Genomic DNA, 15,267 nt, shown 5'->3' with positions numbered 1-15,267 from the left:
TTGAACGAAATTTAAATTGATTAAAAACTTATGCATTTTCAAATTATTTAATCTCTATATAAAAAAAAAAGTTAAAAAAGTTTAAAATAACACATAAAAATAATTTATTGACTTTTAAGTTTTTTTTATTAGTCTTAACTTTTTTTTCCTTAGTTGATTACTAAGAAAATGGTGAAAATGATAAAATAAAAATGGGGGAGGAAGGACGGGGGAGAGACCATTGAAAGTTAAACCTCATTTAAAAACTTTAAAAATATTATAATTGGATTTAGTCTCTAAAAGTCAAGAGAGAATATTTTATTTTAAATAATGAATATTTTAGTTTCTATTTTTGAGTTGTTAAATCCCAAAAAAGTTTTTATATTTTATTATGAGAATTTTCTATTTAAATGAGAGTATCTATAAATTTATTATATAATATTTGAATAAGAGAGTGGTGTAATTGTGTGTCCGACAAATTGGTATAAAAATGTAAGAATGACTACAAATATAAAAATGTAAGAACGACTACAAAAATAAAAACATAAAAACATTTCTTATCCTTCTTTCTCTCTTTGATGAAAAATTTTTAATTCATGAAATGAAATTATGGTCTTCATTGTCTTATGCGTTGCTGACATAGCCAAATGTGTGCCCTATTTGCATGATGAAAAAATGTATAAAAAACGATCTTGGCTATGTTCTGGAATGAAATAATTTTTATAGACGTAAGGGACAAAATTAGATGAAAATTTTCATTCATTAATGGAGTTGCTGTTGATGAGTCGAGAATTCCCACTCTTTTCTAATGGTGCTCATATTATTTCTCTTTTCCAAGTACATTTAATTTTATCAAACAATTTCATTCGAAGTTATATTTGTCATCTTTCTCGACTATTTTGGGACCATACCAAATTACTCATGATACCAGACCTTAGAGAACAATATCAACTTCATTAATAAAAAATATCAATGAAAATAGCCAGACATTAGAGATCTTAAAGCTCCCATCAGATGTTTCACAAGAGAACAAACAATAAAAATGAAGACAAAAAGAAAACAAAGAAAAACCAGGACCCAAACCCTAGTTGGCCATCACAAGGTTGGCTTTTCTAGGAGTCAACTAGAAAAGGAAAATTAGAAATGAGGTGAAATAAACAAACAAATAAATAAATAAGCATTGCCATCAAGCTCAAAAGTGGAAGGCATGCAAAATCATGCAACAACCCCTAGGTATTGTCCTCCAAAGGAAGCTGAGGCGCTGTGCTGAAAGTAGTCCATATGAGATCAACGTATAATGGAAGCTGGGCTATGGCAAAAAGAGTTACTGGCAGGCACGTCACAGCATATATTGGAAGTGCATAATTTCTGAGTTCTTTTTGGAGCACAAAGAAGTGGGCAGAGCAGAAGGAGACCAAGATGGCCAATATGGACAGAAAAAGAGTTGTTAATCCAACCAAAAGCTTTGCGGGCAGGTCTTTGGCAAAGTCTTTTTCTTGTTGCCTGGATGTGAGGATGGCAAGAAACATGATAGTGGAGGTGATTGAAGAGCAAAGTGCAACGAGTGACGAAATTGCAAAGAGATGAAATGCAGGCTTCAGCTCAAGAACGGGCAGTCCAGTAATGTCCATGTTGCCACCAGGTAAAGTCGTTGATGTGGCGAAAGCTACGGTTGCAATGAGTGTAGACACCACAGAGCATGAAGTGGCTGTATTGTTTAGCCATTCTCCACCCTTCTGCACCAGATCTTTGTGATTATCTGTGAAAATCTGCTGTGGGGACTCGTTATTGTTGTTGAGGATGGGGAAGAAATTTGGTGGCCTGGAGTTCCTCACATACTGCCATAAAGAGCAAATACACACAGTTCAAGTTATTGTACAAAGGAAGTAAAATCATGATGGCAATAATTAAGGTCTTCGATTAATGTCTAAGAGCTAGATTTTGTATTTTACAATGGAAACATAATGGATAATGCTTTAAGAAAAGAATGAATTATAGACTAGAAAATTTTTTTTTTATTTTTTTTTCACATTTTCTTTCCTTCTATTTTTTTTCTCTTTATTTTATTTCCTTCCCATTTTTTGAGAACCAAACATAGACTCAAATATGACTTGAAAAAACAAAAAGAAAAGAAAAAGTAGAGAATTTGATGTCTCTCATACCTCAAACCACTTGACTTCCCACTGCATTTGCAATGCAGCACCAGGAGTGAGCCAAGGCCTATCATCAGTAAACATTGCAGCGAGATGCAACGCACTATTCCCATTATCATCCACTGCACCAAATACACTATCGGTCATGTTATTCACTCTCTTCAGTAAAACCTTATACAGATGGGGATGCCTATTCTCGACGGCCAATAGTACTATATTCTTCTTCTCTGGGCTAGCGTCATGAATGGCCATGGGGGAACAGTCAAGGATGCTCTCCACCATTTCCTTGATACCATTCTTTGCTGCAATTAATACGGGTGTCCTCAATTTTTCTGTCTCTTGATTTTTATTCTCAGTTCCTGAAAGAAGCTCATCACCCAATTTTTTCGCAGTTTGGTTGACGGCTTTACACATCGTTTGCATTAGAGCCCAATTTGAATCTGTCACAAGGTTAATTGAACATGTCATTACAAAACTTTTTTAAAGTGGATGCTCAAACCAGTTGGGCGCGCACTATAATTAATTAATTTTCAAAATTTTATATTACATGACATTAAAAAACAACCCTGATTTGGTTTCAAAAATTTTGAGGAAAAATCTAAGCAAAATGAAAATAAAGAGAAAAAGTAAAACAAAAATAAAAAAATAAAAATAAATTTATAGTCTATAACTTATTTTTATATACTTCTTCAAACTCATTTCTCTTACTTTCCTCTATTTTATGAAGATTAAATAATTTAAAAATGTATAAATTTTTAATTATTTTTAATTATTTTTTTTGTATTTTTTACAATAAAACCAACAAAGAAAACATAATTTTTTTAGCATTTTTTTACTTTCTTTAGTACTTTTCAATAATCAAGCACAGTCTAAGTGTTTATGAAAATTTTTATTCTCCTTCAAATTAGCTGATTTGAAAGACAAATTACCTTCCTTGATACTTTTGTGCCATTTTTGGTTGTTTTCATTCATGGTAGGTAATCTATGAGCTTGCTCGAGTAGCTCGTGTATAAGGCCAGTAGATCTTTGAGCTTCTTCGAGTAGTTTGTGCATGAGATTAGTAGAACTTTCGACTTGTTTGTGCATGTCATTACCAACTCCTTTTTCACTTGTCCCTATCATTCATTCACAACACAAATATTAATAACAGAAGGTTCAGAAGTATTTGTACAAAGCATAAACCACCCAAAACATAAATAATACTTTTAAAAAAAGAGTTATCTTAAACAAAATATCAAAATATTATTTTCATATTTTAAACTATAAACACTAATTTGGCACTTCAAAACCATCATTATTAGATGCATTTCCTTAATACTTTTTCGTGAATCAAATATCGCATTAAATAATTCAATCAGATTTAAAGTTTTTATTTTCTTACCTTCTTTGGAGCTTTCCTCATATTCCGGGACCTTTTCGGGTGTCTTACTTGGCAAATCCGACCATGGAGCTTCCATCGATTTTTCCCCTTCGTAAAGGATTGTTCTGTCCGTGTATACAGGATCTTTTCCAGTGCTATCATACCAATGGCCTTTACTTTTATCAAGTAGTTTTTCCAAGATCTTAGCAGACCAAACGTGCTTCTCTTTCTTCTTCTGTATCTTGTTTATATAACTTCGCCCTTCCAAGTACATACAAAATACAAATATTGTTAAGCCTTCTACCTATATTGAATTGAATATAATAATACAGAAGTTTGGGATGGTAGCATGGTGTCCTACCTATTCCCAAGACTAGGAGAATTGCTTGGATTAGAAGCCTGATGAAGTTGAAGCAAGTATCATAGTTCACTGGAAAATTACGTAGATCATCTGGACGTTGACTCAACCCCACCTTTTTTTTATCCTCTTTACTGTGCTCATGAGCACCTGTAAAAGGAGGTTGAGTGAGGATATTTCATGAATGAATTTGTACAGAAAAACATTATTTCATAATGAATAATTAATATTGACAAATATAATTAAAATCCTATGCTCATTACCTTGACCAGGGGTGGAAGCCGACCCTTGTTCAAAGATCGCCTGTGCAGGCGTCTCCTCATCCAAGGCCCTCCTAGCGTTTTCTGCTTTTTCTCCACCTGAAGGATTAATGCATATTTTGATAAATTTGACTATAAGGAAAAACAGTCCTTTGATGTTGTTCCAAGGCACAGGCAGCAATTTCTCAAGTGTTTGCCTCTCTGCTGGATTGTCCGATTTCTTGGCATCTCCAAAATGCGTTGGAAGGACAAATATACCTTGTAAAATGACAAAGGAGTTTGGTCTTAATAATATTGTGATTGCTAAGTTGGTTGGATTGGATTTTGGTTGGGAAGAGACGTGGACTTACAATGATAAATGATTTTGTCAAACAGGCTGAGGCGAGTTCCACTTCTGAATGCAGTAGGCTGACTTGCCAGGAGATGGAGAGGGCTGACTCCTTTCTCATCACGGCTGCTACCGAGATCTTTATATCTTTCAATTATTAGAAATGCTAGTTCTGTCAAGCAGAAAAACACAAGTACTGTTATTTATTAAGATTAATTTACAGAGTGCATGCATGTGCAAGACTATGATGGGTGGATGGTAATGCTTACCGAAGTGTCCTCCAGCGATGGCACAATGAATAATTGTTTCGCCTTTTTTGTTCCTACGATGGATATTGTCGCTAGAGGCAAGACCTGTTTCACAAGCTTTCTCTAGGAGGCAAATGAAAGCCTGTATCTTACCATGGCGAGCTGCCAAGAAGAGGGGGTTTTCCCCATCTTCATTACAAATACCTACCAGATCATTGTGCTCCTTAGTGAAGCATTCGCACATTGAAACATTACCTATCGATGCTGCTAAATGGAGAGGGGTATTCCCTTTCTTGTTTTTTGATTTCAGAACATCCTCAGATTGTTGAGAATGAGTTCCAACAAGCTTAACCATTTTTTCAACTACCCATTCTTGGCGATCCCGGACAGCTATATGCAGTGGTGTGTCACCACCTTCGGTGATCTTTTCCGGGCGGAGCCAGGGTTGTTGCTCGTAGACTTGCACCGCTTCATCCCATTTGCCTTGCATAGCAGAGTCGAATAATTTTCTCCTAACTTCATCGTTCTTTGTAGTTCCAGATCCAGTGTATTCTGCCATATTGGAACTCATATCACAAAGTTGATCATCTGCAATTCCTATAAATAAATTGGAGGTTAGCTAGCTAGATACCTTAATGTTAAAAAAAAGATCATCTGCATTAATGCCTTATAAAAAAAGATGCAAAAAAATATGGAAGTGATTATAAATGTGAAAGCTATATATCTCTTTTTCATATTGTAATTGGAATGAAAAAATAAATTAAGAACACTATACATGAAAAACAATGGATCCAATCCTTTCCCTCATTTCCATAAAGAAAAAGATAAAGATAAAGACGAAGGAAACATTGTCTTGAATTCACGGAACACGATAACCCTAAAAATCAAAAATAAAAAAGCAAAAGTGAAAATTCTCTTTATTAAGTTCAAAACTAAAATTTCATTCTCATAAATATATATATATATATATATATATTACAAATTTGCCCAACTAAAAAGAAAAAGAAAAGCATTATTTTGTCCCTAGGAATATATAAATGTAGATATAAAAAAATAAAAAGTAAAAGGAAAAGAAACAAAATTGCAAATGCAAAAGTTCAAGGAATGATGTTAAGCCAGTGATTTAAAGCATTTCTTTTTAAAGGAAAAGTGAAGTGCTATTGACTTCTTGAAGAATATATATGACCAATAAATTAATAAAGTGAGGCAAATTAAATGAAAAGAAGTAAAGTACTAATTTCCTTTTCCTATTAGCAACTTGCTTAATAAAATGGGATAGAACCCTCAATCTTAACTTTAAGACTCAATTTATAGAAACCTATTGTATTTGAGGGGCATGTCAAAATTTAGAGTTGATGCTTTCTTATAATTAAAAGATAAAGGAAATGAAATAAAATGAAATTCAATTTATTTCATTTCCATTAATTAAACTTTTTTTTATCCTAGAAATTAGTTTAAAACATAGTATTAAAGAAATTTGGAATAATAAGAACACAATTTGGAACCTTAATTCATGTAAAAATTGAAGTTTTGTTAATGAAGAAAGAAACTTAACTATTATAAAAATCTTGTCCACATAAAAATATGGTTTTTTCGGACAAGGTGTTCTTAGGTGTTCTTTTTATTTCCCTCAAAATTTAAAACCATAGAATTGTTAAAATTTCAATAATTAAACAATAAGATAAATTAGTTTTTTCTTTTTTTTTCAAAAGCATAAATTAAATTTGGGATTGAAACCTTTCCCTTTTCAAAAATTTTAATATTTATATGCATTTGCTAAGAAAAATAAATATGAATTAATAATAAATGTTTTTTTATTATTCAAAATTTCAATAGTAACTTCTTTCTACATTATTTAAAAGAAATATATACCATATATACAAAAACTTAACATTTAAAATTAAAGTAAAATAGTACATTATGACACAAGAATCAAAGCTAGGACTTCTTACCAAATAATGAGATGTATTGCTTATAAGAAACCAAAACATAAAGTTGAAACAAATTAGAGCTAAGAAGAATACTGCAATCATTACCAAGAAGATTACAAATCATATAATTCTGGCAATAAGAGAATAATATATGAGAAAATTATTTTTCTTGATAATTCTTTTTCTTTTTTAAATGTTATCCCAAAACTAAAAATAATCATGTTTTCAAAATTTATTTGCTTATTTAACTGAAAAAGTTATTAGGTCATGGTTTGCACAAATGGTTGAAGTGTGACATTGTAAATATATAATTTATATTTTATTAAAATTAAAAAGAATTATAAAATATAAAATGTATAAATAATTAAAAATTTTAAATTCGTTTGATTGCTTATGCTTAAATTATAATAAGGATAACATATAGACTTATTAATACTTGTCTATTTGTCAAAATTAAATGTACTCAAATTTAAATTGCTACATATATATATATGTATACACTATTTTACTATGTTAAAAATTATTAATTCTTTTAACTATATTATTTTAATATTTATCATCTTATAATATAGATAAACATTTATATTTATTTTGAAGTTTTAAAATAATGTGTATATATAATTTAAATGCATATGTGCAAACAAGAGGCCAGTCATTGCCTTCTGGTCCATGTTAGCATTTTGCCCACAAAAGGGCCTCTTCAAAATTCAAACCTAGCCTAAGCATGTATAACATTATTATAAAACAAACCATTTGAAGAAATCCCGCATCTAGAAGAAACAAAAACAATCTTTAAAGAATGCCACCCACACATTGATACATGTTGGTTATTAGATGCCTTACTTATGGGCGATGTTCAGGCTTGTGTGAAGTCTCGGCCCATTCACTAGTTGTACTTTTGTCAAAAGAGAAAAATGTTAGTTCACATAGGCTTGAATTAGCTGAGCCGGTCCACAAATTCAGTGGTTGGATCATGGGTGGTTCGGATCAATACCGGTCCAATTCATCTCCTATCGAATATGGTGAACCAAACCAGATCAGGGCCCAATCAATGGTTGGACTGATCAAATTGTTTGCTACTGTTTGGTTCTAAAACATTGAGCCCAACATAAATAAAGTAGGTTATTTTTGTTCTTAGTGTAATGCATCTGCCACTTTGATATTATATTAATATGTATCATTTAAGATAGTTATGTGCCATTTATAAAAAATGGAGTAGTAATTTAATGAAATAATTACTCTCGAACTCTTCATTTTTTTTTTCAATGCTCTTATAAACCTAAATAGAGTATAATATGAAGGGATCGAATAGCATACAAAAGAGAGTACTTGTTTCTTATTCATTATAAAAAAAATATCACAGTAGCCTGATATATGTAGCTAGGCTATTGCAAAAAATATTTCTGGAAGGCACGTTAGTGCGGCAATTCTGAGCTCTTTCTCAGAACAAAGAAGTGGCCTGTACAGAAAATGACCAAGGTAGCCAATATGGATGTGAAAAGAGAAGTTAGTCCAACCAAAAGCTCGCTGGGCAAATCAGAGCCAAAGTCTTGTTCTTGATACCTAGATGTGGCGACTGAAAATCAAAGAGCGATAAGTCACGAAATTGCAAAGATATGAAATGCTGTTTTCTTGGTGCCTCCTGGTACAGCTGCTGATGTGGTGAAGGCAACAGTTGCAATGAGAGTAGCCACCACCGGCATGAATTGGCTTTGCTAGCCAGCCATTGTCCACCCTTTTGCACCAGATCTTCGTGTTCATGTGAGAAAATATGTTTTATTGTCTGGTACTGCCATAAAAAGCAAGTATATAAAAGGAAAATCACGATATACCACAAAAACCAATTACTCAAAAATAGCTAGCCAATGTCCTTAGTATCTAGTGGCTGGATTTTGTATTTTACGATAGGTACATAATGAAAAAGCCTTTAAAAAGAAAGAGAAATTGATGTCTCATACCTTATACCACTTGATTTCCCATATGCAGCATAAGGAGAGAGCGAAGATGATAACCAGTAAACATAGCAGCAAGATGCAATGCACTTTTCCCTTTATCATCCACTCCACCAAATACAGTATATCTTTCGGAATATTTATCTTCAGTAAAAGCTGATACACATGGGAATGCCTATTCTCCATCGGTAGTAACACTATGTTCTTCTTCCCTGAGTCAATGCCATGAATGGCCAAGGAGTAAAGGTCAGGGCAGTTCTGTGTCCTTACAGATGGATTGAAGTTGCTACATTTCCAGCATATGCAGTGACATGCCGCCTGGCTGGAACCCTTTTTGCTGCGACTGGATTCCATTACAATTTCATCATATGTGGATTATTCATAACAAGGTGCCACAGTGTGAGAAGGAGGATCCTACAGTATGGCAAGAAGCCTGTGGCAGTCTAGCTAGCCATAGAGCATTCTTTTTCCAACAAGAGAAAATCTTACATGGAGAGGGGAGACTCCTTGCTTGTTGGCATAGTTAACAAGTGCTTTATAAAGATGGATTATTTGAGAAGACAAATCTGTCGAGCACCACAAGATAAGTGTTCATTAGAATTATTGGACAAGAATATAAACAAAACCTATATATATTATCATCACAGCAGAAAACATATAGACAAAACCTCGAAATTAAGCATTCCTTACATTTGTGTGTGGACTAAATTGGGAAAGAATAAATGTTCACCAAAGTATTCTCCAGCCAATGCATAGTGAAAATGGTCAGTTCTGCCACATTTTGTAGAGGTGTTTCATTTTCCTTGCTCCACAAATTCGTGTTTGTGGCATGGTGAAGATGGTGCCACATATATATAGAGAAAACCAGGAACCAACTTTGTATATGAAAATATGCGCAGGGATCCCACAAATTTTTTATTCTTAGCAAATTGAATTTGATACCTTACGCTAGATTTGAGAAAAGAACATTATGGACCCCATAAAAAAGCATGCCTGGCCATCACAAGGGAAAACTTTTCGTTTTTTCTTTTCCATTTTTTTTTTTTTTTCTGCAAAAGAGAAGCGTTCAGAAGCAGAACCGACACTAAATCAATACCCTGCTCCAGATCTGATACAAGAATAATAGCAAGCAGCTCTATTATTAGTAAGATTGAGATCAAAACTTTATGCATATAATTTGAGGGTATTGATTTAACGATTCTTTCCATACAATGCAATGAGATGATTAAAAATTTTGGGATGAAAAAAAATTGAAATTGATATATTAAATTTATGCCTCTGCAAAAGGAAAATTAATTTATTTTATTGTGTAATTAAGAGAGGTTTAAGCACTCTGATGGTTTTATAATAAACAAATAACGATTTAATGGTTCGGTTTCAACAGGTTGGTATGAGCCTAACCCTAACCTATTCAAATACTTTTAAGTTAGTATAAACCTAACCCGAACCTATTCAAATACCTTGCTCATGCTAACCTAAACCCCATGTTGGGCATGGTTCCAAATTTCTAGTTTTTCTTATACTCCTGTTTTATTTTCAATATTCAATCATTTTCTTGAAATTGTTATAAAAATAAAAAATAAAAACTGTCACCAAAGAGTGAAAGTTTATTTCGGAAATGGAATTTTATCTAATAATGTCCTTGAAGTTTATTTAATTAAAATTATTGAACTGGTGGATGAAAAATGATAAATCAGGAATAATGTTTTCTAAATATACCTAGTTACCCTTTTTCTTTTGTTTTTTTCTCCACCTGGAAAATTCTCATCTACTTCCAAGGAGATCGCCCTTGAAATTGCTTAAATTAATTTCCTTTAAGTTAATTTCTTCGTTCATGGGGATGACGACTGAGGAGGTACAGTTAGCGGACAAACTGTCCAACAGTTCTAGCTCTAACAAACTAACTTCTACAGGTAATAAAAGAGAGAAAATTACCTAAAGGACAATCTCTATCAATTAAAGAAAGGTTTGTTAAAACTTGGTGAATACGGTTGAAAATTCAAGTCATTGCTTGCTATTCATGTGATCACTTTAACCCTTTAATTCTACTCATAATCTGCCCTTGCCTCCAAGATATCCCAAAAGGATCCTAAGATAATCATTATTCATAAAAGTTGTTGTAAACATCAACAACTAAATAGATAATGTGAAAAATAAAGCATATGCAAGGTAGCATATAATTGACTTGAGAGTGTATTAAACATTAAAATCAATCTTAATATATGATTTTTTTTACTCTCATTACCATGCAATATATGTCATAGATCGAAAACTCATTACATCACGAAGCTCAAAGAAAAGAATATATAGAACTCTAGGATCCTCCTTGTCACAACCCCTATTTAACCTTCTTAAAAATGGGCCACATTAGATCAAAGTACAATGCAAATTAAGCCATAACAAAAAAAAAAATGTCACTGGCAGGAATTGATCTCAATTCATCTGTAAGAACTAAGAACTGCCAAGCTCAGGGAGTGATTAATATTTCTTTGTTTCTATATTAAATAATAGAATTTGGTTAGACACATCCAGGATAACCACATTAGTGGCTCACATTGGAAGTTCAAAATGGCGCCTATTCACTTGATGGTTTGAGTCGTATGGATAGAATCGTTTAAAAGATTTTGTATTGGTTCACCAGCATGAATTGAGTCAGTATGGATAAGGCCATTGCATTGAACATCTTGCTTGCTATGTTGGGTTTAATCATCTTATTGCATGTAGATGAAAGAATCATTAAACCTTAGTTTTGTCAAACCATTAGTAAATCAATATCCTCGAATCACGTGAATAAAGTTCTTATCTCATTCTTATTAATAATAAAGCTGTTTATGTGAGATTTAAACTGATTATGCATTTTGTTATTCCTGTACCAGATATGGAGCAAAGTACTAATTTTAATGTCAGTTTTCTTCTAAACGCTTCTCTTTTTCTTTGAAAAAAAGAAAATAAGGAAAAGTAAAAATAGAAAATCTCTCTTGTGATGCTCAGCCATGCTTTTTATGGGGCCAGTCTCCATAATGTTCTTTTCTCAATCAGGAGCAAGCTATCAATCTCAATTTGCTAAGAACAAGTGAAGATTTGCGGGGTCCATATGCATGTTTTTCATATACAAAGCTGGTTCCTGGTCCTCTCTCTCTCTCTCTCTCTCTCTCTCTCTCTCTCTCTCTCTCTCTCTCTCTCTCTCTCTCTCGCTCTCTTTATATATATATATATATATATATATATATATTGGCCATTTTAATTTTTCACTATGCATTGGCTGGAGAGTCCTTTGGTGAGCATTAATTCTTGTCCTATTCAGTCTACATCTATAAATGTAATGAATGGTTAATTTTATTGATTTCATTGTTTTTGTCTCCTATGCTTTCCACTATGATGAGATGAATATATATAGAAGTGGAAATGACACTTTTCATAGAACCCAGCAACTTTGTTTTTTTTTTAATTCTGTTGAACACTAATTTTGTTGCGCTTGACAGATTTGGCTTTTCAAATAATCTATCTTTATAAGCCTTGTTAACTATGTCAACAAGCGAGGATTCTGCCCTCCCCTTGCAGTAAGATATTCTCTTGTTGGAAAAAGCATGCTCTATGGCTAGATTTTCTCCTTGTACTTACACCATGGCGTGCACCTTGTTAGAATAATTTATACATAAGATGAAAGTAGAATGGAATCCAGGTCGCAGCAAAAAAGGTTTTAGCCAGGCATGTCACTGCATATGCTGGAAATGCAGCAATTTCAATCCATCTGTAAGGACAAAGAACTGCCCTGTACAGAGAATGATCAACATGGCTGCTATGAGTATTAAGAGAGACCGCTGACCTCAACAAAAGCTTCCTAGGCAGGTCTCTACCAAAATCTTTCTCCTTTGTAAGGTGAGAATGGCAAGAAATTTACGTGACCACAGAGTTCACTGAAAAGCAGAGGGCAACAAGTGATGCAATTTCAAAGACAAAAAAAATGCGGGGCTGCTCAAGGATTGATGTGCCATTGTCTCCATTTTTGCCACCTGTAGTGATTGCTTTGCCAAAGGCTACAGTTGCCATGAGGGCTGCCACAAAGAAGCATGAATGGAGGTGCTATGGTTACCATCACAGAAACTGATATAGCCTTATTCCAAGATGTCCTTAGTTTTGTTTTTCGAAAGACTTAAAACATAGAACATAGAAAGGAACAAATTTAAAGTTATACCAACTCTTAAGACCTATTATAAAATGGCCTTAGTCTTCTCATGGTCTCTATCCATAAAGTACTTCATAAAATCTGGCATTAACCTAAATTGGATTTAATGCAGTATATGGAAGGATGTCCTCAGGAAGAAAGACAAAGATCTCATGGAACATGGCAATCTAGCACCTTTGGTTCATGTTCCTTGGTGTCAGCATTCATGGCAACAGTTGCCTTTGACACATCAGCCACTGTCTGAGCGGCAACAATAGAGACAACGGCAAACCGACTCTGGAACAACAACTAGCATTTTGTGTCTTTTTAATATTATATATATTGCTCTATCCTCGTCACTGACATTGGTGGTACCAAGAGAAGAATTACGTTACAGGCTTGCTTGGGAAGCTTTTTCTGGGCTTGAAATCTCTCTTCCTATGTATATCAACCGCATTGACCACTTCCTGTGCAGGATATTTCTTAGTCCTTACAGACTAATTGAGAACGTTGCATTCCGGCAGATGCATTGACATCCCTGCCAGTTACATTTTTTGTTATGGCTCAGTGTCCGTCATATAAATATGCTTTGATCTTACATTATGTGGGTCATTTTAAAGTGGGTATCTTAATGTAGCTACGAGGAGGATCCGTACGGTTCTAGATTTTCCTTTCTTTTGAGTTTGAATTATGAATATTAAGATCTTGTAAGCCATGGTACCACCATTTCTTTTTTTTAAAATGTGAAAACTAAGGAAGTTACTGTTGGAACTTTGAATGGAATATTAAAAGTAACAAGTATTTCAAACTATATTTTCTTTCCATGCATATTGATTTTAAAATTTTTGAAAGGGAAAATTCAAATTATGCCCTTGAAAAGAAAATTTATTTTATTTTATTTTTTATTAAATAAGCTTTAAGCAAACTGATGGTTTTCAACTGGGAAACAAAAAGAACATTAAGGGCACCCTTTTTACATAATCCCTCTTTCTTCTCTTTTGCTACATTACTTAGGTTTGCACTAAAGAAGAGGATGAAGAGAATGTTTTTGAATGAAAAACAATAGTGATTTTTCATTGCAGAAAGTGTACAAATATATACAAAAGATGAGAAAAAAAATTAAAAGGAAGATAGTCATGTTGCTACCTATGATTCAAGGGATTTGTTGGTCAACTTCGTAGCAACTATATACCCATAAGGAACTTCCAACGGTGATGAAATTAGAGATGATCCTTGAGAGCATATTTTGGAGTTGGCTGGCTGGAGTGGAGCCGGTTGTCAACAAGTATGCAAGGCTGGCTGAGAGTTTATCATCACCATGATTAGCATCATTTTTGGAATTAATATGATTCTTGGAATCATTTCCATCATTAGTTTTATCATTACTATAGCAAACCTAAGGTCACTTTCGCTATCCTACTTTAGGTTTCTAAACTTATTTGTGCAAAAGATCATGGGAGAGAACTTCAAGAAACCGTTCACTCCCTAGCATATTTTACATTTTGTACGTCGATCAAAGTTTTCAATCACAAACATTCATCCATTTCACCTCAACTAATTCACCTCTTAAACCTCTTCCTCCAGTTTCTCAAATCTTCCACATCCCTCTCAATGGGCCTTGAGTCCCTTCAATTCTCTCTTAGGTTCATCACCCAATACTCATCCGGTTACTACAAATTTAAAGTTATTGTGCTCGGGGGCTCGACAAAGAATTATCAACCAAGTTACACAATCAGGCTGAACTACTAAAAATTTTCAACCTTGTAACAGTTCCCAATTGGACTATACTGCTCAAGCTTAGTAAAGTTGGCCTCTGTGCTAATACAATAATTGTAGCAGGTCAAGCCGCCAAAAAACTGGATGATGAGTTTTATATAGAAAAAAGGAAAAAAAAAATATGAAGAGATGGGTAGATTGGTGACATCAAAATTCTTTTTGCTTTTTTATTTTATGGGACAATGTTTTTTTTCTTTTTTCTTTTTTTCTTTTTCTTTTTCTTTTTCTTTATGGAAATGACAAAAAGGATTGGATCCATCATTTTTCAGTATAATGTTATTAATTTATTTTTTCATTTCAATTACAATATGAGAAAGAGATCAACTTCCACATTTATAATCACTTCCATATTTTTTGTATCTTTTTTTTCTTTAACAATAACAAGGCATTAATGTTTTCGTAATTAATATGAAATATAAAACTCTTTTTGCAAAATGTTTTACGGGATATTGATGTACTGCCCTGAAGAAAATGGTGAGATGACAAATTAAATTAAGGGCTAGGCAGCTTAAAGATGACGTTAAAACAATATGATTTGATTATATACTTTTCCTTTTGGGATGGTGTCTCCCCTTATTCTAATCCCAGATTTGGAGCAAGGTATCTAGCTAGCTACCTCCCATTTATTTATAGGAATTGCAGATGATCAACTTTGTGATAAGAGTTCAATATGAAAAAAATCACTGGATGTTCAAAGAGCGATGAAGCCTGGAGAAACTTTCTCAGCTATGCTCTGCAAGGCAAGTGGGATGAAGCG

General features: G+C 33.3%; 2 protein-coding genes across 2 annotated transcripts; both read right to left on the bottom strand.

The window, feature by feature from the left end:
• Positions 1 to 913: 913 nt before the first annotated feature.
• Positions 914 to 5,353, bottom strand: LOC100247700 (uncharacterized). The gene is made up of 8 exons (XM_010647795.3): positions 4,708 to 5,353; positions 4,461 to 4,610; positions 4,114 to 4,368; positions 3,854 to 4,000; positions 3,514 to 3,753; positions 3,062 to 3,247; positions 2,142 to 2,572; positions 914 to 1,817 (listed from the first exon to the last, which is right to left on the bottom strand). The coding sequence occupies exons 1-8, from the start codon at positions 5,255 to 5,257 to the stop codon at positions 1,209 to 1,211; spliced, it is 2,568 nt and encodes an 855-aa protein (XP_010646097.1). The 5' UTR covers positions 5,258 to 5,353; the 3' UTR covers positions 914 to 1,208.
• A 2,578-nt stretch (positions 5,354 to 7,931) lies between these two features.
• LOC104878078 (uncharacterized) lies at positions 7,932 to 9,408 on the bottom strand. Its single transcript, XM_059737745.1, has 3 exons — positions 9,260 to 9,408; positions 8,576 to 9,135; positions 7,932 to 8,406 (listed from the first exon to the last, which is right to left on the bottom strand). Exons 2-3 carry the CDS (start codon positions 8,921 to 8,923, stop codon positions 8,125 to 8,127), a joined length of 630 nt encoding a protein of 209 aa, XP_059593728.1. The 5' UTR covers positions 8,924 to 9,135; positions 9,260 to 9,408; the 3' UTR covers positions 7,932 to 8,124.
• Positions 9,409 to 15,267: the final 5,859 nt, after the last annotated feature.

This window comes from Vitis vinifera, chromosome 7 (genome assembly GCF_030704535.1).
Source record: "Vitis vinifera cultivar Pinot Noir 40024 chromosome 7, ASM3070453v1".
In the NCBI taxonomy this organism is placed as follows: Eukaryota; Viridiplantae; Streptophyta; class Magnoliopsida; order Vitales; family Vitaceae; genus Vitis; species Vitis vinifera.
The sequence above is the reverse complement of the archived record's forward strand: the minus strand, read 5'-3'. Positions and strand labels throughout refer to the sequence as shown.

Bases quoted from the DNA above. Each gene is read 5' to 3' on its own strand.
- LOC104878078 (XM_059737745.1), bottom strand. From the start codon at position 8,923: ATGGAATCCAGTCGCAGCAAAAAGGGTTCCAGCCAGGCGGCATGTCAC. The intron at 8,407-8,575 runs GTATGAGACATC...TTTTTATGGCAG, and splicing joins GGGAAATCAAGTGGTATAAG to TACCAGACAATAAAACATAT.
- LOC100247700 (XM_010647795.3), bottom strand. From the start codon at position 5,257: ATGAGTTCCAATATGGCAGAATACACTGGATCTGGAACTACAAAGAAC. The intron at 3,754-3,853 runs GTAGGACACCAT...TGTACTTGGAAG, and splicing joins TCTCCTAGTCTTGGGAATAG to GGCGAAGTTATATAAACAAG. The intron at 3,248-3,513 runs GTAAGAAAATAA...AATGAATGATAG, and splicing joins TGAGGAAAGCTCCAAAGAAG to GGACAAGTGAAAAAGGAGTT.